At 43.2% G+C, this 24,298-nt stretch overlaps 3 protein-coding genes and 1 pseudogene across 19 annotated transcripts; 2 read left to right on the forward strand and 2 right to left on the reverse strand.

Annotated features, from left to right (window-relative positions):
- Nucleotides 1–584: 584 nt before the first annotated feature.
- On the forward strand, nt 585–1,284 carry LOC149970712 (H/ACA ribonucleoprotein complex subunit 3-like; annotated as a pseudogene). The gene is made up of 2 exons (XR_016492821.1): nt 585–769; nt 975–1,284. The product of XR_016492821.1 is annotated as an H/ACA ribonucleoprotein complex subunit 3-like (transcript).
- LOC110508489 (TOX high mobility group box family member 4) lies at nt 1,242–9,784 on the forward strand. Of its 8 annotated transcripts, none has more exons than XM_021589029.3 (9): nt 1,242–1,530; nt 3,126–3,191; nt 3,332–3,625; nt 3,754–4,008; nt 5,960–6,364; nt 6,944–7,024; nt 7,142–7,894; nt 7,975–8,129; nt 8,304–9,784. In XM_021589029.3, exons 1-9 carry the CDS (start codon nt 1,408–1,410, stop codon nt 8,359–8,361), a joined length of 2,190 nt encoding a protein of 729 aa, XP_021444704.3. In that variant the 5' UTR covers nt 1,242–1,407; the 3' UTR covers nt 8,362–9,784. The 8 variants fall into 8 exon arrangements, with proteins under 8 accessions (XP_021444704.3, XP_090081449.1, XP_021444703.3 ...); XM_090225323.1 differs by having other exon boundaries at nt 6,014–6,364; XM_021589028.3 differs by having other exon boundaries at nt 1,393–1,530; nt 3,329–3,625.
- Nucleotides 9,785–10,903: 1,119 nt separating this feature from the next.
- LOC110508490 (E3 ubiquitin/ISG15 ligase TRIM25) lies at nt 10,904–19,316 on the reverse strand. Of its 7 annotated transcripts, none has more exons than XM_021589037.3 (8): nt 19,196–19,316; nt 18,727–19,006; nt 15,143–15,460; nt 14,065–14,157; nt 13,890–13,974; nt 12,026–12,115; nt 11,730–11,789; nt 10,904–11,619 (listed from the first exon to the last, which is right to left on the reverse strand). In XM_021589037.3, the coding sequence occupies exons 2-8, from the start codon at nt 18,988–18,990 to the stop codon at nt 11,087–11,089; spliced, it is 1,443 nt and encodes a 480-aa protein (XP_021444712.1). In that variant the 5' UTR covers nt 18,991–19,006; nt 19,196–19,316; the 3' UTR covers nt 10,904–11,086. The 7 variants fall into 7 exon arrangements, with proteins under 7 accessions (XP_021444712.1, XP_021444709.1, XP_021444710.1 ...); XM_021589034.3 differs by having other exon boundaries at nt 18,721–19,006; XM_021589035.3 differs by having other exon boundaries at nt 18,721–19,003; nt 19,196–19,313.
- A 148-nt stretch (nt 19,317–19,464) lies between these two features.
- Nucleotides 19,465–24,200, reverse strand: LOC110508491 (uncharacterized). Of its 3 annotated transcripts, XM_090225327.1 has the most exons (5): nt 23,723–24,200; nt 23,164–23,279; nt 22,906–22,990; nt 20,787–21,130; nt 19,465–20,744 (listed from the first exon to the last, which is right to left on the reverse strand). In XM_090225327.1, the coding sequence occupies exons 1-5, from the start codon at nt 24,090–24,092 to the stop codon at nt 20,148–20,150; spliced, it is 1,512 nt and encodes a 503-aa protein (XP_090081453.1). In that variant the 5' UTR covers nt 24,093–24,200; the 3' UTR covers nt 19,465–20,147. The 3 variants fall into 3 exon arrangements, with proteins under 3 accessions (XP_090081453.1, XP_021444713.3, XP_090081454.1); XM_021589038.3 differs by having other exon boundaries at nt 19,465–21,130; nt 23,723–24,199; XM_090225328.1 differs by having other exon boundaries at nt 19,465–21,130; nt 22,919–22,990; nt 23,723–24,079.
- Nucleotides 24,201–24,298: the final 98 nt, after the last annotated feature.

The following is a 24,298-nucleotide window of genomic DNA, read 5'->3' on the forward strand; positions in this document are numbered from 1 at the left end:
TCCCATCTGGTTTGCGTTTTAGTGGAACTATCATTTGTTTTTCAACAGGACATTGACCCAAAACAAACCTCCAGGCTGTGTAAGGGCTATTTGACCCAGGAGAGTGATGGAGTGCTGCATCAGATGGCCTGGCCTCCACAAACACCCGACCTCAACCCAATTGAGATGGTTTGGGATGAGTTGGACCGCAGAGTGAAAGAAAAGCAGCCAAAAAGTGCTCAAAGCAAAGGGTGGCTACTTTGAAGAATCGAAATCTAAAAAAACATTTTGATTTAACACTTTTGTTGTTTACATGATTTCATAGTTTTGTCTTCTATTATTCTACAATGTAGAAAGCAGTTAAAATTAAAATAAAAACCTTGAATTAGTAGGTGTCCAAACTTTTGACTGGTACTGTATGTACTCAGAAGGTGATTTGGGAAAGTCCATTGTAAACGGCAGAACCCCATTGCCCAATATCGCGGTTGTTCATGGCAGTGAGGGCACACCAACAGTACAAGTATACTGGAAGTTCGTTACACGTGGTAATTTGCTCCCGCATAAATAATAGTGTTTGTTGTAACTATCAATTTAAATGTAGTCACTGGAGACAAGTCTAATGGGAAGGATGGAATCTGGTCTACCATCTTATATGGTACCTTCACTTGAGTGTTTGATGGATACTTCCAAGGTGAGAAAAAAACAAACTTGTAGAGATCTTTAGCGTGAGCGCGCGACCATGTTCCTTAAGTTTTACCTCTAACGAAAATGGAGGTTGTACACGCTGAAGGTAAGCATTTCCTGCGTATCTGCGTTTTTTTTCTTCAATATTTATTTCCCTGGATGTGAACTGTTTAATTACACTCGAATGCCATTAATTGCGTAATTCTGTCCGCTTTTCATTCCAAATGGCACTAACTAACCCATTCTGATTGCATAGTACTGTCCGCTTTTCATTACAAATGGCTGTAACAAACCCATTATTTCAATCTTAGAAGGTGAACCTTCTGGGCCAGCCCACCAGCTCGGCCCATCCGGATCGGTTTCCCCCCGACGACAAGTTCTCTCGGCACGGAGTGCCACTGAAGAAACGCTTCGGGCTCCTCCTCATTCAGCAACCAAGACCCGTGCTCTAGTAGTCTAGCAAAAACAGTATTAGCTGACTGTATACACACATCCATTTCTTTGAGGTATATTGGGTTATGTGATCAAACGTCATCTGATCTGACATTACTTTTTGTATTACTTTGATTTGCACTGTATAGTTGAGAATGAGGGAATAAAGCATGTTTTTGTTAAACAACCTTTCACTGTTCTGTTTGACTCATTTGAATAAGTATGTGAAAACTGTTGTAAATACCATTCTTATGGCACGATTTGTCATACTTGTTTAAATTAAGTTTATCATCGGTACCAAGAAGTCTAAGAATGCGCTACAGGGTGACGTCATTTCCCCAGAATAAATCCAAGGAAACCCGGAAGCCAAGTATCGAAAAGAGGAAACACAAAATAGAATTAGGAAAGCAGCGGACCGATGTAGTGAGGATGGAGGTAAGATATAGTTTACGAATATTTCGTTATTGAAGATAGGGTATGATTGTTAGCTACATCTACTGAACGCCTTCATCTTTTTTGCCATCTTGCCACTTGAACTAGCTTTTGGATTTATCTCCCAAAATTGCCACGATTGTGTTAACTTCACCAACAGTCACGACCGTCACTGGCTGTTATTTGTTTAGCTAATAAACCCTACATATCACACCACTTTTTTACTATGACAATATTTAATTAACTTGTATAAGTAGCTAGTTTTTCAATGTAAACAAAGAGGCTCTCTCGCTGGACTCAACTCCTTTGCTTTGTCATGCAACTCCTACCCGAGCTGATCTCACACAGACACACACGAAGAACACGTATAACGACCTATTTTAATGGACACCGTTACAAGTTAGGATGATCAGATCGTCTTGAAACATATATTTAGTCTTATGTCCATCACAATAAAGAGTGTTGGATTGGCATTGAGGAAGTTTCCTCCGTTCTCACATCACCATTCCTTAAAATTCCACGAGGGGGAGTGTACACTTCGAGAAGTCTTTGGGCATAATTCAAAATTGACCCATATCCCAATTTCCTATAAATTTTGGATAGGTCTGAGCAGAGTTGTATTACTATGTTGTCCAGTAAGGTTAAATAAATGGAGATATTCTAGAGATATTTCCATTGAAATGTTCTTTAGTCCTGCGTACGCGATCGATTATGTTTACTCGATTAGACAGACTTGTTCGACTACTATATTAATTGACTAGATCACAACGTCGAGCCTGGTCGAGTTGGCTGAATATGGACCTGAGTTAGCCCGAGCAACGTAATTTTGACAAATTGCCTGATAGCTAGCTAAATATCTTACGGTCAGATTTCGGTTCTTATGGGGAACAAAGATCTTTCCAATAATTTGTAAGAAAATAAATAACAGCAAACGTGAGCTATATCCGAATGCTTCATTGGAAGCTGGCGTTAGCATTGTTGGCTAGCCTGCTAGCTGGCTAGCTAACGTTAGCGAATTGAGTTTCCTTTGATGAGCTACAAGTATCTATCTGAGAATGCTGAACAAATCAGTTATTTGCAATTTAATTTTGTGAACTGAGGTTACTTAGCTAACATTAGTTGGACGTGCTACCTTTATTTATGTACTGCTAGCGGTTATAGCTAGCACACCAGTTGAAAACGTGTGTCGATTGATTCGTCTTGTCTGGCATGATGGTGATCTCTAGCTAGCTACATTAGCTGCAAAGAGCTCGCCAATCTTGGTTGATTCGAAGTTAACTCGCACTATTTTGATTGGTCTGTCACGATGGATCTTAACTTTTACTCTGAACTTTCTGATGGCACTGGTCAGAATGTCGATCCGGAGTTCTTGGAAGCACAGGCTTATAATGGATACGACCCAATTAACAAGGTATGGGGCCTATTTCTAAACAAGAGGGGAAAGAGTATTCACACGAAATGAAAATAACCTATGTTGTGTATGCGTCCGCAGGCGAGTCAAGTGACTGTCCCAATTGAGCCTGATATGTTGGAACTGAAAGGAGCTGTGATCAACTGTACTGAGAAAACAAGTACTAAATCCCATTTCTGTTTTGCAGTTTCCAGGGGGCAGTGATAATTACCTTACCATATCTGGGGCAGGTCATCCTTTTCTATCCTCTGAGGTGGGTATCATGATCCTAGAAGCCTGCACAGTTTCTATAATACATATTATTGACATTGTGCAGTGTATTTACACTTAACATGTTCATGCAATATATCTTTCCCATTAACAGTTGTCCTTCTCCTTCTCTCTGTTTAGCAGACATTCCATACCCCCAGTCTTGGTGATGAGGTGTTTGAGATCCCTCCAATCTCCCTGGACCCGGACACGGCACTCAGTGTGGGGGACGTGGTTTCCCATTTTGGGGAACTCTCAGGTGGAGCAGGGGGCCTCGCGGGTGCTGGAAGCCTGGTGAGGAATGCTGTGGTGGGGGGCAATGACCCCTCCTTTGCCTCCACCTATGTGAACACAACCTCTCAGGGCCTGGAGCACCTAAGCTTGGGGGTGATGAGCCAGCCCGGAGGGGGGGCCCTGCTCAGTTCAACACTAGGGGTGGTAAGTAGTGTACTTTATGAATAGCTTTGTGCATCAAGAACGTGTTTTTCTCAAATGCTAATGCTTTGTTAAGATGCTTTTTGTTAAGCGCTAATGCTAAGTAAACGCTCCTGGCCTTGTCACTCTAGGAACTTGGCCACTCCATTGGTTCCCATTTCAGCAGCTCCTCTCCAATGACCATTGATGTCCCACTTGGTGACATGAATCATGGCCTATTGGGACACAATCAGCTAACCACTATTGACCAATCAGATCTGAGTGCCCAGCTCGGGCTTGGCCTTCATGGCGGGAACATTCTGTCTCGTTCCAAATCACCTGACCAGCTGTCTGCCACGCCCTCTCCAGCGGGCTCCCTCCAGGATGATGACATGGATGACTTCAGGGTGAGTGTCTGTTTGTATGTTTGTTTATACAGTGCCTTGCAAAAGTATTCAGACCCCTTGGATTTCTTCACATTTTGTGTTACAAAAGTCATGTTTGTCAACAATCTACACACAATACTCTCTAAGTGGGACAAAAATTCTAACATTATTAAAAGATGAATACAAGTAAAATATAGTCTTTGCATAAGTATTCAGCTCCCTGAGTCCATACATGTTAGAAACACCTTTGGCAGCCATTACAGCTGGGAGTCTTCTTGGGTAAGTCTCTAAGAGCTTTGCACACCTGGATTGTGCAATATTTGCCGATTTAAAAAAAAAAAAAAATCAAAATTCTTCAAGCTTTGTCAAGATGTTAGGGATCATGGTTAGATGGCAATTTCCAAGTCTTGCCATAGGATTTCAAGCAGATTTAAGTCAAAATTGTAACTTGGAACATCCACTGTTTTCTTGATAAGCAACTCCAGTGTAGACTTGTGCTGTAGGTTATTGTCCTGCTGAAAGGTTAGTTCCTCTCCCAGTGTCGGGTGTAAAAGCAGACTGAAGCAGGTTTTCGCCTATGCTTAGCCCTATCCTGTTTATTTTTATCCTGAAAAACTCCCCCAGTATTTGCCGATGTCAAGCATTCCCATACCATGTTGCAGCCACCACTAAGCTTGAAAATAAGGAGGCAGTTAATCAGTGGTGTGTTGTGTTGCATTTCCCCCAGCTTTGCATTTAGGCCAAAAAGTGTGTTCCTTTGCCATGTTCTTTTACAGTATTACTTTAGTGCCTTGTTGCATACATGATGCATGTTTTGGAATATTTTGTACATTTGTGTTCTTCTTTTCACTCTGTCATTTAGGTCATTATTGTGGAGTCACTGCAATGTTGTTGATCCATCCCCAGTTCTCTCCCATCACAGCCATTGAACTCTGTAGCTGTTTTGAAATCACCAATGGCCTCATGGTAACACCCCTGAGCAGTTTCATTCCTGTCCTGTAGCTCAGTTCAGAAGGACGACTGTACCTTTGAGGTGTCTGGGTGGTTAAATACACAGTGCACAACATAATTATTAACTAGACCATGTTTTAAGATGGATATTCAAGGTCTGATAGGTAATAACCAATCTACCAATCAGTGCCCTTTTTTTTATGAGGCTTTTCGAAAAGCTCCCTGGTATTTGTAGTTGAATCTGTGCTTGAGGGACCATGCAGATTTTGTATGTATGGTGGGCAGAGGGAAGGTTTAGTTATTTAAACATACCAACCCCTATTAATTTCACACAGTCAAATTGGACTCCTGAACTAATTTAGGCTTGCCTTAACAAAGGGGCTGAATACTTATGCAATGACGACTATATATTTGAGTTGTAAATCTTTGGTCATTTTCGTAATCGTCACTACATGACAGTCAAAAGTCCTAAGTATATATAAGCCCTACCCATTTCCACAATTTATCTTCTTAAAATTGTATTTTAAACCAAACCCTAACTAATGAAGTTTGATGCATTGGACCACCAAAATTAGGTGTAATGTGACTAACGTGACTTCACTTTAGAGCGTATGCTATCTTTCAGCACGAAATGTCACGCTGTATGATGCACATGTTTATATCATATTTGACAGTGGGTTATGTCACAATTTACATGGGTGAATATGTCTCACAGTTGTGCCACATTTATGAACCCTTTATAAAGCATGACAACCGGTTATAGATTCTTTGTAACACATTTATGTAGCTCTTATGAAGGCTTTATGAAGCCTTTATAAGCTAAGCGTCATTTAAACGGTACCTAATTGGGTCACTCATTTCTTTTAATACATTTTTCTTCCACTTTACCATTAGTATTTTTTGCTTAATTTTTTTAAACAATTAAATACATTTTAATCCCAGTTTAACACACGCGTTGGAAGAAATTCAAGGGGTCTGAATAATCTCGGCAAGGTGCGTCTTACTAAATCTGCTGATCTAGCCTTGTATCTTTCCCCGTCTTTCTCTGTCCACTGGTCCCGCTGTCACCCTGAAGAGTGTGCTGGTCGACTCTCCGATGTCCCTGTCTGTCTCCCCTGCGGTACTCTCCCACCTCTCCACCATGCCAGCCTCTTCCCCCATGCTCTCCTCCTCAGTCTCCCCTGCCTTGGTGAGGCGCGGCGGGGGCAAGCCGGCCATGGTGGCCGCTACTGCAGGGCCTGGAGGAGGGAAGAAGGGGAAGAAGAAGAAAGACCCCAACGAGCCCCAGAAACCCGTCTCTGCCTACGCCCTGTTCTTCAGGGACACTCAGGCTGCCATCAAGGGCCAGAACCCCAACGCCACATTTGGAGAGGTGTCCACGATAGTAGCCTCCATGTGGGACAGTCTTGGGGAAGAGCAGAAACAGGTATACAGTACATACACTTTGACTAATACACATGTAGGTAACAGCCAAAATAAAGGAAACACTTGCGTAAATGAGGGATACAAAATAGATTAAAAAGCAGGTACTTCCACACAGGTGTGGTTCCTGAGTTAATTATTCTTTTATTTTGATGACCATGGCTAGAAAAAGATCTGTGGCTTTGAAAGAGGGCTCTCAAAGAAGCAGAGGGTTTAAAGGGTGTGTGTCAGTCACCAGATCTCAACCCAATTGAACCACTTATAGGAGATTCTGGAGCGGTGCCTGACAGTGTTTTCCACCAGCGTCAACAAAACACCAAATGATGGAATTACTCGTGGAAGAATGTTGTTGCATCCCTCCAAAAGAGTTCCAAACACTTGTAGAGTCTATGCCAAGGCGCATTGAAGCTGTTTTGGTGGCTTGTGGTGGCCCGACACTCTATTAAGATACTTTATGTAGGTGTTTCCTTTATTTTGTCAGTTAACTGTACATTTACAAAATTTCAAGGACATTTGTGGTAAAAAATAAATAAAAATGTAGCCTTTACTCACGTCTTATGTAATTATACCCTGTCACTATTAGGTGTATAAGAGAAAGACGGAAGCAGCGAAAAAGGAGTACCTGAAGGCACTAGCAGCTTACAGAGCCAACCAGCTCTCACAGGTGAGAAACTCTTGGCCTGACTTTGCTTGGAAACCGTGACTGTAGTGCTGACAATATTTTACTGTAAATGTCTAAAAGCTATTGTTACCTCTTCAATAAATGTGCTCATTTCCCCAGCCCTCCATTGATGTGATGGACACAGCTTCTTCACCATCACCTCCTCCAATACCTGAGCCAGTGCCTTTGGCCCCCCTGGCTCCCGCCCGCCCCCCCCGTCTCCCCCAACACATCGCAGACCAGAATACCATCACCAACATCTGCGCCTCCAACATTATTCTGGACGTCCCCCAAGTCACCACGCGTTCCCGCACAGGAGCTTGCAAGCCCCCCACCCTGGGCCCCACAGTCACCCCGACCCTGACCCCCACCATCACCAAGATCATCATTTCCAAACAGATGCTCCAGGCCGGGGCTAAGCTCCATCAGATACCCAACTCCATGGTGACGGTGCTCCCTGGCGGCGTGCGCACCCTGCTGCCCTCAGCCCCACGCCAGCCCCCACCTCTGCTGCAGATGCAGCATGCCCCTCCTCCCCCGCGGCTCCAGCAGATGGTACACTCCCCAGCCCCGCCTCCCCTACAGGCCAAGCCCCGAGGAGGGAATGCCGGGCCGGGGCTTCCTGTGTCCATCACCGCCACACCTCCCCCTCCACTACAGATCAAGATAGTCCCGGCCTCTTTGCAGGCAGACTCATCCTTGCCTATTATTGTTACGACAACAGCAACCGCCCACTCAATTGGTGTCACCACTTCCGCTGTGCCTGCATCAGCATACTCTACCCCTACAGTGGCTCTGCAGTTGGCGAAGTCCACTGACTTGACGACGAGTGCGGATGAGGATTTGGTTACGGAAGAGTTCACTTCGGGAGAGGTTAGCTGTGGTTTCTGATCCAATGTTAAATATAATATTCCTCTCAGCTTCTTGCTCAACTTTCACCTCTTTTTCTTCAGATGGAAATGGAGTTCAATGTGTCTCCACGTGCCACTGACGCTACTTCTGGCCCCCTGACTCTCTGTGTACGAGTAGGATGCACCAACCCTGCAATAGAGAGCACGGACTGGGACAAAGAGTACTGCAGCAGTGAATGTGTCGCCACTCACTGCAGGTTTGTGGGTTTGGATATCAACGTATTTGTGTTCCTTTCTCTCTGTGAGAAAAGTTTGTCGTTTTTTTGGGAAGTTTAAGTAGAAGTTGTGTTGGAATAGAAAAAGGAGCGTGATTGATTATGTTGACTTAAAAATTAAAAAGACAAGTCTTTTTTCCCCTTTCTCTCCTTCAGGGATATCTTCATGGCCTGGTGCTCCATCAGGAATCACAACACCATGGTTGTCAAGTAAAGACCGGCCACACCCAGACAAGGGGAGAATTGTGATTTGCGTCTTGTTGGGTCAGGGGTGATAACAGGCCTAAGGTAGACTGAGTGGGATGAGAGGAAGAAATGACGTTTGGAGAAGAGTGCCATGTACCACCAAGCGATCCAGTGGAAGGAAATGATCAACGTAACACATGGGATTAATTTAGAGATGGACAGTGGCCGAGATAAAACGTGCGAGGACAGGGCGTGAAGTATATATTTTTTTGTGTGTTGTATTGTTTGGACGTGCATACTTTTTCAGCGGGTCCATTCACAATGATGGTGTTATGAGAGGATGTATACCATATGAAGGAACCTGAAATCATAGTGGGGTTCTAAAGGGCTCTATTCCAGAGGGTACATTGGATCATAGTGCTGTCACATGTTGACATACACTACATGACCAAAAGTATGTGGACACCTGCTCATCGAACCTCTCATTCCAAAATCATAGGCATTTATATGGAATTGGTCCTCCCTTTTGCTGCAATAACAGCCTTCACTATTCTGGCAATATTTTTCCATTAGATGTTTGAACGTTGTTGCAGGGACGAGCTTCCATTCAGCCATAAAAGCATTCGTGAGGTCGGGCACTGATGTTTGGCGATTAGGCCTGGCTCGCAGTCGGCGTTCCAATTCATCCCAAAGGTGTTCGATGGAGTTGAGATCAGGGCTCTGTGCACTTCAGCATACGTCTGTCCCGTTCTGTGAGCTCGTGTGGCCTACCCCTTCACGTCTTAGCCGTTGTTTCTCCTAGACCATTTCCACTTCACAATAACAGCACTTCCATTTGACCAGGGCAGCTCTAGCAGGGGTGGAATTTCACAACCTGACTTGTTGGGAAGGTGGCATCTTATGACAGTGCCACGTTGAAAATCACTGAGCTCAGTAAGGCCAACCTACTGCCAATGTTTGTCTATGAAGATTACATGACTGTGTGCTCGATTTTATACACTGGTCAGCAACGGTGTGGCTGAAATTGCCGAATACACTAATTTGAAGGGGTGTCCACATACTTTTATTTTTGAAGTCAGTTTTGACAGCCAAAAGCTTCATAAAAAGTTTTCCATCTTTATTCTTATCTATTTGGATAAATATTTGATACCCACCTTTCTTTTGTTGGTTTCCTTTAGGTTCTCTGAAAAAAATTCTCAGCGTCTCTTTTTTTAAGTAACTGCCAGGAAATAGTGAAAATATCAGTTTGAGGAAAGTGGTGTATCATGCTAGGCTCTTGGTTTCTGTTCACATATAGTTTAGTGGGCTCTAGAGACTTTCTTACTTTTCATTATTGTAAAATAAAAGTCCACTGTGTCTAGTCCGGTGTGAATAAATGACTGTAGAAATCAAGGTCAATTTGACTTTCATGTTATTCCATTATTTTTAAATAAAAGAGCAATGAAGATAAAGAGCTCAAACTCTGTCTCATTTACTGAGTAGCGGTGAATAATGTTTGTGCTAAAAGGGATGGCTGTGACAGACCAACAGTAATGAGCCTTTCACTGAATTTACTTAATACATCCTTTACAGTAAACAAAAATATTCTCCACTCATACAGGAGTAATAAAGGCCTATTTTTTTAATTGGGTTGCTACTTCCCATGGGTATGCACACAGGAAACCGTGCAGGTCCTAGTCATTTCCTGTTTGGACTACTGCAACTCGCTGTTGTCTGGGCTCCACACTTGTGCCATCAAACCCCTGCAATTTTTAAAGAATGCCCAGCACACCTGGTGTTCAACCTTCCTAAATTCTCAGAATGTCAATCCGCTCCTCCGCACACTCCACTGGCTTCCAGTTGATGCATCTACTACAAAAAGCAGCAAGGGGAACTGCCTTTCCCTACCTTCAGGCTATGCTCAAACCCTACACCCCTGAGTACTTAGTTTTGACACCTCGGGTCTGCTGGCCCTCCCACCCCTATGGGAGGGCATATCCCTCTTGTCCCAGTCGAAGCCCTTTTCTGTTCTGTCACCCCAATGGTGGAACAAGCTTCCCTCTGACGCTACGACAGCAGAGTCCCTGCCCATGTTCTGAAAACATCTGAAACCCTACCTCTTCAAAGTATCTTAATTATCTTAAAGTATCTTAATTAAAACACCCCCACAAAGTACATTAGGTAAGGTTTTTATTTTAACTTCACTTGACTTCAATCTGTAAAGCTAAAGAGTTACAGATTCCGTGATAGACATGTAAAGGTCATTTCAGATTGAACTGACAAATGGCACGTTTATCTTGAATGGGGTCTCCGCTAGCTAAAGCGGAACTTTGCCTTTAAACTGCAATCAAGCTGTAAAGCTGAACTTCCGCCATGCGGATTGAATAGAGCCATTTTTTTTTTTACTACTAGCACAGACTTCGCTGATAGCTACTTTGAGAGAAAAAATTTACCTACTATGACTGATGTGGTAGTCCCACCTAGCTATCCTAAGATTAATACACTAACTGTAAGTCGCTGTGGATAAGAGCGTCTGCTAAACGACTATAATGTAAAAAAATATATTTAAAAAATACGTTGGACACATCAGGTAAAACAATCATTTAAACTTATTTAATCAAGATGCAATAGAATCATGTCAACATTATTTGTATAATAGAAACCTGAGACAACGGGAGTTGTAGTAAAACATTTACATATTTGTTTCAGCAGAGACAATACTTGGTTATTCTCTACAGTCCAGTGCTTTGTGATGAGTGTGCCGTGGAGGGCCACTACTGGGTCTTTATAATGGCGACTCTACTGGGAGGATCTACGCGGTACAGGCCAAATCCCAGGCACACAGGCTGACTGAGCTGAGCATTGAACTGGTGCAGCTTGATCAGGTTGATATTCACCTCAGAAAAAGTGATGGTTCCCTTCGCAAAGTCTACCACCACTGTCACTCTGTTGCCTTTCAATGAATTGGCGATTTCCCTCTTCATCTTGTTGTGGTAGGCAAACAGATTTCCCTTTGCATTGTGTGTGATGCTCCAGGATTCCTTGTTGAGGCCAAAAACAGGGCCCTCAGTCCCCTTGCGCTTAATGCTCTGGTAGGACACAGCGATGTCCCAGTAGCCCTTGACCTCCACCTCCCAGTAATGTCTCCCAGAGGAGTAGCACTGGGTGGTGAGAACCTGGGGGGCTTTGTCAAAGCGGGAGGGGTGGCTGGGGAGGGACAGTTTGTCCTCCACTCTCTCCACAGACTGGAGATCAATGGACACTTTGAGAAAAGGGCTGGCCGAGTCTACGTCCAGAGTCAGCGCACCTAAGAAAGACAAATGGGGACACAGATCAGTGACACACAAACAAGCACATCAGATCAGTGATAGACTGACGCACACACACACACTATAGACCCATTGTATCACTGCTTACGTTGGGCTTCTCTGGTGTCTGCATTTCTGTAGCCCTTTGGTGGATTGTCAACTATGAATTCTGTAAACAAATACATCACATCGCTTATTACCACAGCAACAAAGATGTATTGCCATACTTATTTCTACAGTACAGGAATCTTCAAGTTTGATCATCCACAAAGAACAAAAGTTATTTATTTGCTTCTCACCCGCCACGAAGAAGTAGACATTGTGCAGCTATACTTATTTCTACAGTACAGGAATCTTCAAGTTTGATAATCCGCAAAGAACAAAAGTTATTTATTTGCTTCTCACCTGCCACGGAGGAGTAGACATCGTGCAAGAGAGTCTCCTGTTTCTTCAGTGTGTCTGTGAGGTTTTGATTTTCCAGAGAGGAACTATATGCTGTGATGGAGACAAAATGTTCATCAGACACACACACACACACACACACGGCCACCATTATGCCTGTGCCCAGGAAGGCAAAGGTAACTGCTTAATGACTATCGCCCCGCAGCACTCACCTCTGTCATCATGAAGTGCTTTGAGAGACCAGTCAATGATCATATCACCTCTACCTTACCTGACACCCTAGACCCACTTCAGTTTGTTTACCGCCCCAATAGATCCACAGACGATGCAATTGCCATCACTCTGCACAATGCCCTATCCCATCTGGACAAGAGGAAGACCCATGTAAGAATGCTGTTCATTGACTATAGCTCAGCATTCAACACCATAGTACCCTCCAAGCTCATCATTAAACTCAAGACTCTGGGACTGAACCCCGCCCTGTGCAACTGGATCCTGGACTTCCTGACGGGCCGCCCCCAGGTGGTGAAGGTAGGAAATATCACCCACACTCCGCTGATCCTCAACACTGGGGCCCCACAAGGGTGCGTGCTCAGCCCCCTCCTGTAGTCCCTGTTCACCCATGACTATGTGGCCAAGCATGCCTGCAACTCAATCATCAAGTTTGCAGACGACACAACGGTAGTAGGCTTGATTACCAACGATGACGAGACAACCTACAGGGAGGAGGTGTGAGCTCTGGGAGAGTGGTGCTCAACGTCAACAAAACAAAAAGGAGATGATCGTGGACTTCAAGAAACAGCAGAGGGTGCACCCCCCTATCTACAGCGAAGGGACCGCAGTGGAGAAGGTGGAAAGCTTCAAGTTCCTTGAGGCACACATCACTGACAAACTGAAATGGATCACCCACACAGACGGTGTGGTGAAGAAGGTGCAACAAAGCCTCTACAACCTCAGGAGGCTAAATAAATGTGGCTTGTCACCTAAAACCCTCACACATTTTTACAGATGCACAATTGAAAGTGGGTGGTGCGGTCTGCCCAACGCATTACCGGGGTCAAACTACCCAACCTCCAGGACACCTACAGCACCCGATGTAACAGGAAGGCCAAAAAGATCAACAAGGACATCAACCACCCGAGCCACTGCCTGTTCACCCCGCTATCATCTAGAAGGCGAGGTCAGTACAGGTGCATCAAAGCTGGGACAGAGAGACTGAAAAACAGCTTCTATCTCAAGGCCATCAGACTGTTAAACATCCATCACTAGCACATTAGAGGCTGCTGCCTATAGGCATAGACTAGGAATTACTGGCCACTTTAAGGTATGGAACACTAGTCACTTTAGTAATGTTTACATATGTGGCATTACTCATCTCATGTCTATATACTGTTTTCTATACTATTATAGGGTATCTCATTCAGTTAATAATGCTTACATATCTTACATTACTCATCTCATATGTATATACTGTTTTTTCTGTACTATTCTACTGTATCTTTGTCCGATCCATTCTGACATCGCTCGTCCATATGCATATAGTCTTAATTCATTCCTACTTAGATTTGTGTGTATTGGGTATATGTGGTGTACTTTGTTAGATATTACTTGTTAGATATTACTGCACTGTCGGAGCTAGAAGCACAAGCATTTCGCTATAACCGCAATAACATCTGCTAATCACATGTATGTGACCCATAGAATTTGATTTGATACACCCACACATACACCTTGCTGAAGTCCAAGTGTATGCAGGTCAATGGTTGACAATGTTATTTGGGGCAAGTAAGAGAGTAAATGGCTCATTTAATACTATATAAAAGAAATCCAAGTCGTGACTGACTGCGTCATTATCAGATCTACTCACCATAATAAAGGACAATGAACCAGAGGCACAGCAACACCACAGTTACACTGTTAATGCGGGAGTCTTTGGAATTAGAGTTCTGCCTCTGTGCACAGAGAAATAAAACTATGAATCTCACAACAAATCAAAAAAACAATCAAAGCATTACAGTAGAGTGCACAAACGCAGGACTAACTTCGTTTTTGAAGTCTTCTTTCAACTTGCTGACAGAGTCCTTGCATTCCTGTAGCTTTCCCTCTAGCACCTGGAACTGCTGCTCCATAAATGCCTGAAACCCATTTACACACATACTCACAGCTGTACACCGAGTATACAAAACATTAAGAACACCTGCTCTGTTCCATGGCAGACTGACCGGGTGAAAGCTATGATCCCTTATTGATGTAATTTGTTAAATCCACTTAAATCAGGGGAGGAGACAAGGTTAAAGGATTTCTAAGCCTTGATACAATTGAGACATGGATTGTGAATGTCAGAGGGTGAAGTGGCAAGACAAATAATTGAAGTGCCTTTGAACGGGGTATGGTAGTGGGTGCCAGGCGCACCGGCTTTTATTAAGAACTGCAACGCTGCTGGGTTTTCCACACAACAATTTCCCGTGTGTATCAAGAATGGTCCACCACCCAAAGGACATCCAGCCAACTTGACACAACTGTAGGAGGCATTGGAGTCAACATGGGCCAGCATCCCTGTGGAACGCTTTCGACACCTTTTAGAGTTCATGCCCCGACGAACTGAGGCTGTTCTGAGGGTCAATGTTCTTAATGTTTGGTATACTCCGTGTATATGTACTTGTGCTTAAATAGTGCTATTATACCGATGTGTTTGTTTGTCTGCGATATTATACATTATAATACTGTGCCAATCATTCTGCATGGGCAGTGTCTCTGGGTGGTGTGTGTATCATTCTGTGTTTTATGGTTTATTTATTTGTGTCTTTTAAGCACATGAACAAACAAATTTCCCCCTGGTGGGATAATAAAGTCGATATAGTTTGTGTTTGAGAGACAATTTTTGGGGGATTGAGACCGGAAGAACCTCACTTCATTCTCAAACCTGGGATTTCTACAGTACTTGCCTGGAAGTGTACTATGTGTATGAGAAACTCTCTGCCCCCCAAATGCTACCCCGCCACACCACACCCCATTTACTCTGGTTGAAGGAGGGTAACAGAAAATAAATCAAGAATGTAAAACTAGCATTGTACATATTTCTCCTATGGCTATCCTTAAGAAGAGAGGGGAAAAACTCACAGTCAGTTTTCTCCCCAGAACGTTGGTGGTGTCAGCGGTGAGGTTCATCTGCTTCTTGTCCATGGCACAGATATTACAGATGTAGGTTTTCGACATGGAGCAGTAGTACCTCAGCACCTCATCGTCATGCTCAGGGCACCTCCTCCTGCTCAGGTCCCCCAGGGGTTTGACCAGAGGGTGTCCCATGTAGGCAGGGAGTTGCAGGTGATCCTGGACATGCTCCTGACACAGTGACACCTCACACTTCAGACACGTCTTCACTGCCAGGCTCTGTTTCTCTGGACAGCAGTCACAATATGCACTCTCCGTCTTCTTAGCCTTCAATTAAATCAGAAAATCAATCAGTTAATCATGGTTAATTTATAAGTCAGCAAAACCAATCTAGTGACAGGTAGCAGGGCCAGAGTTATGAGCCCGCCCTACCGTACTTCCTTGCCCTCCCAAATGAGATATTGAAATATTTATCCATTATTTGACTGAGAGACGCATCAATCTCAGTTCAAGCATCCAAGCAAGCGAAGCAGCGTCCCTCTGTCTCAGTATGTGTAGACCATGTATGTATACATGTATTATGTATACAATAATTCCCAAAAAGTTTGTGCCTATTCTGCATGTTATTTTGGCGTTAATGTGTGTCACATATCAGTTTCTAAACACATTTATTGAGTTAATAAAGCTGCAGGTGTTGCAGCCTAGCTCAGTGCTGTCTGTGGTGGAGGGGCAGCCAGCGGAAAATACAGAGCGTAGAGGTTGGTAATCTTCTCTAATTACGTCCGGGATTGGCTCAGTGTTCTGTCACTCATGGGGACAATACGTCACCGCAAAAACTACAGGGAGAGCTAGAAAGTTCAAGCCTACTTGGGTGCTGTCATAGATTTACAATTGAAGTGCCCATACAAGAAGGCTCAAGGTCATTGGCCACAGATAAAATGACAAATCACGTTATATCTACAGTAGCTTTGATTGGACTGATCATGTCAACATCATACTTTCAAAATCTTAACTAGCATGCAGTCATCAGGAATCACGTCGACAATCTACTGGCAAATCCATTTCAGTCCTTGTCATATGAAGAGAAATTAGAGATAAAAGGTATCAGTGCTCATCGGCCATTGGACATAAATATTACACAACAAGTTTGAAATCGCAGTGGTTTGAGTGGTTTGGAAGGAATCAGTGGCTAACTACAAGCGTTGCAAAGCAATCACTATTTTGCTTCCTCTGCCTGCTATTCAGTGGAGAGGGTGTGTGGTCCAAGTCTGGGTTTAAGGGTCTATTTTCCAGAAAAGGTTGAATACATTGGCCATGCTGTCAATCCAGCATGACTTCTGCAGCGTTCAAAACAACTGGAACCTCAGAACTGGTTAATCTCAGAGTTCAGTGAGTTAAAGACAACTGAGAACTCTGAAAAAAACGAGCTCTGTCTAGGAAAATAAATTTTGAACGGTCATCCAACTCAGAAATCCAAGTCGGGAACCCTGGCCTCTTTTTGAAGCGCTGACCTGAAGATCACTGACGTCATGATTTGACCTTGTTTTTATCCGAGTTACCAGTTTTCTTTAAAGCACCATCAATACAGAGAATGCCAGAGTTCCATGACAAAATTTGCCCACAAGAAGGACAGCCGCCCTGCCTTCCTGTTCAAGTGAGCACAGCACAACCGTGAGTCCAAAAATATATTATATGCTGCTGCATAAAGTATGTAATATGCCAGGGAGATATCTATACTGTAGCTAATAAAGTAATACTAATTGTATGTTGTGTAGAAAGCTGTTAGTAGCCCATGTGACTCACCCTAATAATTTGGGCACTTTCCCCCTTATAATTTAGCCTACTGTTCTGACTTGGTGGTGCACATGTAGCCTATAGCCTGTTTTAGAGAAATGCCATCATTGAATATTGTAAGATATGCCCCCTCTATTTATCCTACGGTTCTGACTTGTACAGGGAGAATACTGTAAGCAAGGCCCATGGATTCTGAATTCTGTCGCTGTACATTTCAAAAGTGCTCAACACATAGTTATATTGACTACGCCGGTCTTAGCTCGCTCATTAATGTCTTAATCGAAGTTACAGATAGCTTATTATCCGCTCAACATTCCCTTATGCCACAGTTTTTAAATCTCAATTGTCAGTAGAAACCACATTTGTTTAAGCAAGTCAGCCATATCAGCTATGTTTTTTTTTAAAGGCAGTAAACAAGGCTGAATTAACTGTTTTGCTGCCAGACAAGGTTCTGCTGATAGCAAGGTGTAGGGGTAAGGATTCACTCCATGATGCTGAAAAGAAATCTCTGCTGTTGGCACAGCTTTATGTAGGCCCTAACAGTTTGAAGGCACCGTTTGTCACCGTTATAGTGCAATTAATACATTATTTAGCATTGTTTATTGGCTTTGCTGGCCTGTATATAAACAAAATATATGTTGAGTTTGCCCCACCAAGAATTACATGCTAAAATTGCCACTGGTCTTAACTCACCACTGTGTTCTTTGCCTCGCACAAGTCAACAAAGCTTTTTTTTTTTATAATTTAATTTATTTTACAGCTATTGGGAATGATTGTTCCTCATTATTTGAAAATCATTCCAACACTCCCGGCCTCAATAATCACCAAGCCAGTGTGTGAAAGAGCAAAATAACTGGTGATCCCATATATCCAGTGGAAATGCCATAAAAACAGCTTTCTGTCCCAAGCTCACCAGAAGGGGATATAGGGAAGTAGTTTAAAGAGAATACCGAGTAGAACGTCATTAGATATAGTCTCAAATATGTGGTTCTTTTTTTAAGACCAACGGGGCTGGATTTAGTTTCTCTAGCTGGCCCACACTCCATTGCAGCAGGTGGCGGTAATGCACCACAACGTTGGATGCCAACCCCGATAAACCCCACCGAAGAAGCAGCTCACTGGCGAAGGAAAATTTGAGCTCCCGGAATAGGCGAGTGGATCCACTGTTCCAAATTCGTTCGTTACAGCTTCCGGTCTGACCACGTGAAAACTTCACTAGCAAAAACTCAAGTCAAGACAGATAGAAAGGGAGGCAGACAGGCGGAGAAGAGAGATGAATGTGATTGAAACAACCGGAATTTTCATCAGGATATTTTCAACTGTTTTTATGTATTTTAATTAGTTGATAATGGAAGTTCTCTCTTGAGTTCTATGCTCTCACTTATTTAGCCGCCAATGGATCACAGTGTATCAATGTGTCAGAGGCTAGTGCTCTCACCATAGTTGAATTTGAACTTTTAGATGTCATTTGTATGATTCACCACGTGACAATGATTTTGAGAGGAAAGGAAACTGTTCCACGAAAATGTGCATATCAGTAGAAATGGTAGGATAGATGGTAAGCTTCCCAAAACTTGAAACACATGAACTGCCTATGGTCTTTCCTATTACACCCATTTAAAAAATCGTTCACAAATAGCTGGCCAGCCTATGGAAATCAAATGTCTGCCCGGCGTAGTGATTCATAATGGTCTCGGGTCTGACAGCTCGATAGAGACACAAATTATGATAAATGGAACAGAAGTCTTGGCAAAAGTAATAAACCAGATCTGTGAACAAATTGAGAGGAGCACCTTTACGTTTTCTCTGAAGTCCTCTGCGATGTTAGCCAGGGTATAGCTCTTCTGGACGTCAATCGTGGATCCAAAGTAGGCCCTGCAATCTGGGCAGCGGAAGGGCATGTTTGAACCGAAGTCTATTATGCCCTCCAGACACACCATACAGTAGCTGTGCCCACAGGACAGCTGGTGCGGGTCTTTAAATATGTCATGGCACACTGGGCATGTCAGCAACACCTCAAGCTGGGTTTTGCTTGACAGAGGAATGGTACAGTCTTCGTCCATCTTGCTCCCTTTCCTGCTGTTCAAATATTGGAGTATAAGGTTAAAAGGAAATGAAGTATCCCCTGACTGCTGTAGGTGGTGCTCCAAAATGTCCGTTTCAAATAGTAGCCAGCTGCTGAAGTGAATGGCATGTTAGCGTAGTAGGCAATTAGACATGGGAAGGTCTGTGCACTGCCGCTAAATCACACAAAATGCAATAATTTACCTGTAAAGTCAGCTTTCGGTCCTTGCCTGTGTGTACTTCACTGTATAGTGCAAACATTCAAAAGTGAAAGCAAGGCTCCCTGTGTATACTTCCTTTGGAGGCGGGGCTAGACTCAACTGTCATTGGAGCCACTTCACAACAGGGAAGTAGTCTGCAGTTATATCTTTTGAGCTACTTTTTTTAATAATGAGCTTTAATAAGCTATAAAATAAACTACTGTAACATACATTAACGTTTGTAACAAAAGAGACGAGATTCACACAACCAGACACTTCTGATGTGTCAATTTTTATAAGGCATTAGTGAAATCAATAATACAAGTGGCGTTTTTTTATTGCCAGACAAAAGGGCCAACCACAGTACATACCATAAAACTGACCTTTTCACACAAACGCAGGGAATTACAGTGCATTAGGAAAGTTTTCAGACCCCTGGACTTTTTCCACATGTTATGTTACAGCCTTATTCTAAAATGGATGAACATCCCCCCCCCCAAACAATTTTGGATTATAATTAAAAGCCATGTAGTCATATTTGTTATATATTCAACAAATCACAAGTCAGAGACATCAGCTTCAATCAAAAAATGATATGAAATAACTTCTCTCTACAGATTACATTCAAATGTGTATTTGCAAAATTAAAGGCTGCATCATACTTCCCATTCTTTTAATTTTAAACTAAGTCATGTGTCTTTAGATACTTTTTCCTGTGTAGATGTCAGGGAAGTTTAAGGATGGTGTTTTCCTGACAAAAACAGCATTATGAACAAAGATAAGGAGAGACAGTTGCTGCATTACTATAGTATTTTGCATAATGGTTCAAGATAAAAGTATAAAACAAACATGCAAATTTAGAGGTAGATAAGCTTTGTAATGCGGCTTACACAACCAGCCGATAAAGGCTGCTAGGTGCTAATGCTTAGGAACAGCTCTCTTTGTCGGAAAGTGAGCTACTTCGCTGTCACTCCCAAGTGATCAACGCTGTGTTCCTCAAGGTTCCTGAGGATTCTGAAGCTCTTGGAGCAGAAGGAGCAGGTGAAAGGTCTCTCACCTGTGTGAAAGCGCAGGTGAGCCTTCAGATTGTCCCTAAGCCGGAAGCTTTTCCCACACTGGAGGCAGCTGTGAGGCTTGTCCCCCGTGTGGAACCTCTCATGCCTGCGGAGGCTTTTCCGCAGGGCGAACATCTTTGAGCACTGGTAGCATGAATAGGGCTTCTCCCCGTTGTGGAAGCGCTCGTGCCTCCTCAAGATCTTCCTGCGTTTGAAACTCTTCCCGCAGATCTTGCAACCGTAGGAGTGGCTCGGGGAGAGGACGCTTTGAAGCCGCCAGACATCGTTCCCACACTGAGTGAAGCAGCAAAGGCGCCGGCCTGTGTGGAGGCCCTGGTGGGTCTTGAGGTCCTTGGGCATGGGGAACCTCTTGCTGTTGTGACAGTAGCTCCCATTAGCCTTCTTCCCTCCAGGCACCAAAAGCAGGTTCACCAGCAGCACTGAGCAGGCCCTCGTCAATTTGTGCTCCAGGGAGGTCTGGTCCAGCTTGAAATCCACCTTCTTCTTCATCATCATCATCTGGTCCAGCTTGAAGTCCACCTTTTTATTCTTCACCGCAGAGGGAGGGTCCAATGCACCCATAGATGTCAACTTTCTCTTAGCCTGTTCAGGAGCCAAAGCACCATCTGAGGTGGACGGGCTATAGGCTGTCTCCTTTGCGGTGCTGACACTGGCCTGCTGGGGCTCCACCTGGATAGGCTTTTCTTTACAATTTGCCTGTGGTGTTGAATACTGCTCTTCTGCCTTTGGGACCATTTGGCAGATGACTTTAGTCACCCATTCTGTGTTCATTCCATTCTCTGATTCTGTCTTGAGGGGCTGGAGTTTCTGCTTAGTTGGGGAGCTTTGAACAGTACCAGAGAGATGGTTTGGATACTTAGGGGCTAGAGGACAGAAAATTAAATAGTTGTTAGATGGTAACCTCAACCCTTTATATACAAAGTCTTTCTAACAAACATATTTATGTATCTATAGCTTCACCGCCACCTACAGTGCCTTGCGAAAGTATTCGGCCCCCTTGAACTTTGCGACCTTTTGCCACATTTCAGGCTTCAAACAAAGATATAAAACTGTATTTTTTTGTGAAGAATCAACAAGTGGGACACAATCATGAAGTGGAACGACATTTATTGGATATTTCAAACTTTTTTAACAAATCAAAAACTGAAAAATTGGGCGTGCAAAATTATTCATCCCCCTTAAGTTAATACTTTGTAGCGCCACCTTTTGCTGCGATTACAGCTGTAAGTCGCTTGGGGTATGTCTCTATCAGTTTTGCACATCGAGAGACTGACATTTTTTCCCATTCCTCCTTGCAAAACAGCTCGAGCTCAGTGAGGTTGGATGGAGAGCATTTGTGAACAGCAGTTTTCAGTTCTTTCCACAGATTCTCGATTGGATTCAGGTCTGGACTTTGACTTGGCCATTCTAACACCTGGATATGTTTATTTTTGAACCATTCCATTGTAGATTTTGCTTTATGTTTTGGATCATTGTCTTGTTGGAAGACAAATCTTCGTCCCAGTCTCAGGTCTTTTGCAGACTCCATCAGGTTTTCTTCCAGAATGGTCCTGTATTTGGCTCCATCCATCTTCCCTGTCCCTGCTGAAGAAAAGCAGGCCCAAACCATGATGCTGCCACCACCATGTTTGACAGTGGGGATGGTGTGTTCAGCTGTGTTGCTTTTACGCCAAACATAACGTTTTGCATTGTTGCCAGAAAGTTCAATTTTGGTTTCATCTGACCAGAGCACCTTCTTCCACATGTTTGGTGCATCTCCCAGGTGGCTTGTGGCAAACTTTAAACAACACTTTTTATGGATATCTTTAAGAAATGGCTTTCTTCTTGCCACTCTTCCATAAAGGCCAGATTTGTGCAATATACGACTGATTGTTGTCCTATGGACAGAGTCTCCCACCTCAGCTGTAGATCTCTGCAGTTCATCCAGAGTGATCATGGGCCTCTTGGCTGCATCTCTGATCAGTCTTCTCCTTGTATGAGCTGAAAGTTTAGAGGGACGGCCAGGTCTTGGTAGATTTGCAGTGGTCTGATACTCCTTCCATTTCAATATTATCACAGTGCTCCTTGGGATGTTTAAAGCTTGGGAAATCTTTTTGTATCCAAATCCGGCTTTAAACTTCTTCACAACAGTATCTCGGACCTGCCTGGTGTGTTCCTTGTTCTTCATGATGCTCTCTGCGCTTTTAACGGACCTCTGAGACTATCACAGTGCAGGTGCATTTATACGGAGACTTGATTACACACAGGTGGATTGTATTCATCATCATTAGTCATTTAGGTCAACATTGGATCATTCAGAGATCCTCACTGAACTTCTGGAGAGAGTTTGCTGCACTGAAAGTAAAGGGGCTGAATAATTTTGCACGCCCAATTTTTCAGTTTTTGATTTGTTAAAAAAGTTTGAAATATCCAATATATCCAATCCAATATCCAAACTGTATTTTTTTGTGAAGAATCAAAAACAAGTGGGACACAATCATGAAGTTCCACTTCATGATTGTGTCCCACTTGTTTTTGATTCTTCACAAAAAAATACAGTTTTATATCTTAATGTTTGAAGCCTGAAATGTGGCAAAAGGTCGCAAAGTTCAAGGGGGCCGAATACTTTTGCAAGGCACTGTAGAATTAATGTGTTTACTGGAATATATAACTTGTTCTCCTTCTGTCTCAGTGGTTGTTGGGGATTCTGGTTCCAGACTGCTCCCCTTCACCATCTCCACATCCTGGCAGATGGATGACAAGCCAAAAAATATAACTACTTAGCTCTTGTAATACAGGTGTCAGCAACTCAAATTAGCCTACACTACAGGTCAAAACACCATGGGTTATTTTAACAGACACCAAATACATCTTATGGTTCACAAATCACATTAACCTCAAACACTGACTCACTGACCTTGTGTTCTAGAACATAGCACTTTAGGTCAGCAGGCTGATTAGCCTCCAGCAGGGTGATATGATGTGCAGGACCCTCCTCACTGCTCACCTTTGAGAAGGAGCACTGTTTTGGGGCTAGAGGGAATGGAAGGGGGGAGAGAAAAGCACACAAACATCCCATTGGTTTGATCAGCACTGACATGCATAACAATGTAGAGGTTAAATAAATCACTAATTGTGCATAACTTTGTTATTTTTTGCTTCAAATGTTGTTTGCTGACAAATTGTCAGTCATCTATATTTTGCAGAATCCCAATTCCTTCCAACATGTCATTAAAAAAACTGCATTTCAGTCACATTCAGCGAGAATGATAAGACTGAGTCATCACGCAAACTAAACCGTGTTTATTTATCCATATGTGACACAATTTTACATATGGCTCCCCCGAGAACATGATTGTACTACTTGCTAGTTGCAACAAAGTATCCAGCAGCAAGATCCGTTTGAGATTGTAAACTGTTTCACTGGGATCTTAACAGCAACAACGTTACAGTGATGAAAAAACACTTTCATATACCAGTTAACTCCTCATCCACTTGAACTCCGATACTGCGAAGACATTTCTTGCCTGACTTTTTGACAGAGTCCACCGTTTGCAGGATTTCATTTTGCTCTGTCTGCCCTTCAATGAGAACGGTGGTTCCTTTAGCAAGGAATTGACACTCGAACAGTTTCGTTATTTCCACGACGGCCACCTTTGTAAGTGAATCCAAAACAGACACAATCTGGGTTTGAAAATTCACGTCGACGGACACAGACATGCTGACAGCTGTTAATGAGCGCACAGTTAAGAAAATGTTGAAGCCAAAAAGCTTGTCACGAAAGTGAACTGTGTTTATATCAACCACATGGTAGGAGAAGCTGGGGGCGTGTCTCTGACGTTCCATCACCAAGTTCGCTCAGCGTCTCGCGCCAAATTCACTTTATTTCCGGGAAAACGTGGTGCGTAATATGGTCATATGTCATCATGTCATATAAAATAAAATAATTCTAACAGTGAGACATATTGCTTTGATCTTTTATCGTTTTATGGTACAGTTTCAATGCATGACAAATAATAGAAATGACGGTTTATTCTCTCTGTCTCTCTCGC

Source organism: Oncorhynchus mykiss, chromosome 28 (genome assembly GCF_057628025.1).
Source record: "Oncorhynchus mykiss isolate SJ-2025 chromosome 28, ASM5762802v1, whole genome shotgun sequence".
In the NCBI taxonomy this organism is placed as follows: domain Eukaryota; kingdom Metazoa; phylum Chordata; class Actinopteri; order Salmoniformes; family Salmonidae; genus Oncorhynchus; species Oncorhynchus mykiss.

Bases quoted from the DNA above. Each gene is read 5' to 3' on its own strand.
- LOC110508490 (XM_021589034.3), bottom strand. From the start codon at position 18,990: ATGGACGAAGACTGTACCATTCCTCTGTCAAGCAAAACCCAGCTTGAG. The intron at 15,461-18,720 runs GTGCTCCTCTCA...ATTTAATTGAAG, and splicing joins ACTTCAGAGAAAACGTAAAG to GCTAAGAAGACGGAGAGTGC. The intron at 11,790-12,025 runs GTGAGAAGCAAA...ATTTGTTTACAG, and splicing joins TGTCTACTCCTCCGTGGCAG to AATTCATAGTTGACAATCCA.
- LOC110508491 (XM_021589038.3), bottom strand. From the start codon at position 24,092: ATGGAACGTCAGAGACACGCCCCCAGCTTCTCCTACCATGTGGTTGAT. The intron at 23,280-23,722 runs GTATATGAAAGT...CATTCCCTCTAG, and splicing joins AGTGGATGAGGAGTTAACTG to CCCCAAAACAGTGCTCCTTC. The intron at 22,991-23,163 runs GTCAGTGAGTCA...TCCATCTGCCAG, and splicing joins GCTATGTTCTAGAACACAAG to GATGTGGAGATGGTGAAGGG.
- LOC110508489 (XM_021589028.3), top strand. From the start codon at position 1,408: ATGCGCTACAGGGTGACGTCATTTCCCCAGAATAAATCCAAGGAAACC. The intron at 3,626-3,753 runs GTAAGTAGTGTA...TTGTCACTCTAG, and splicing joins TCAGTTCAACACTAGGGGTG to GAACTTGGCCACTCCATTGG. The intron at 7,895-7,974 runs GTTAGCTGTGGT...CTTTTTCTTCAG, and splicing joins AAGAGTTCACTTCGGGAGAG to ATGGAAATGGAGTTCAATGT.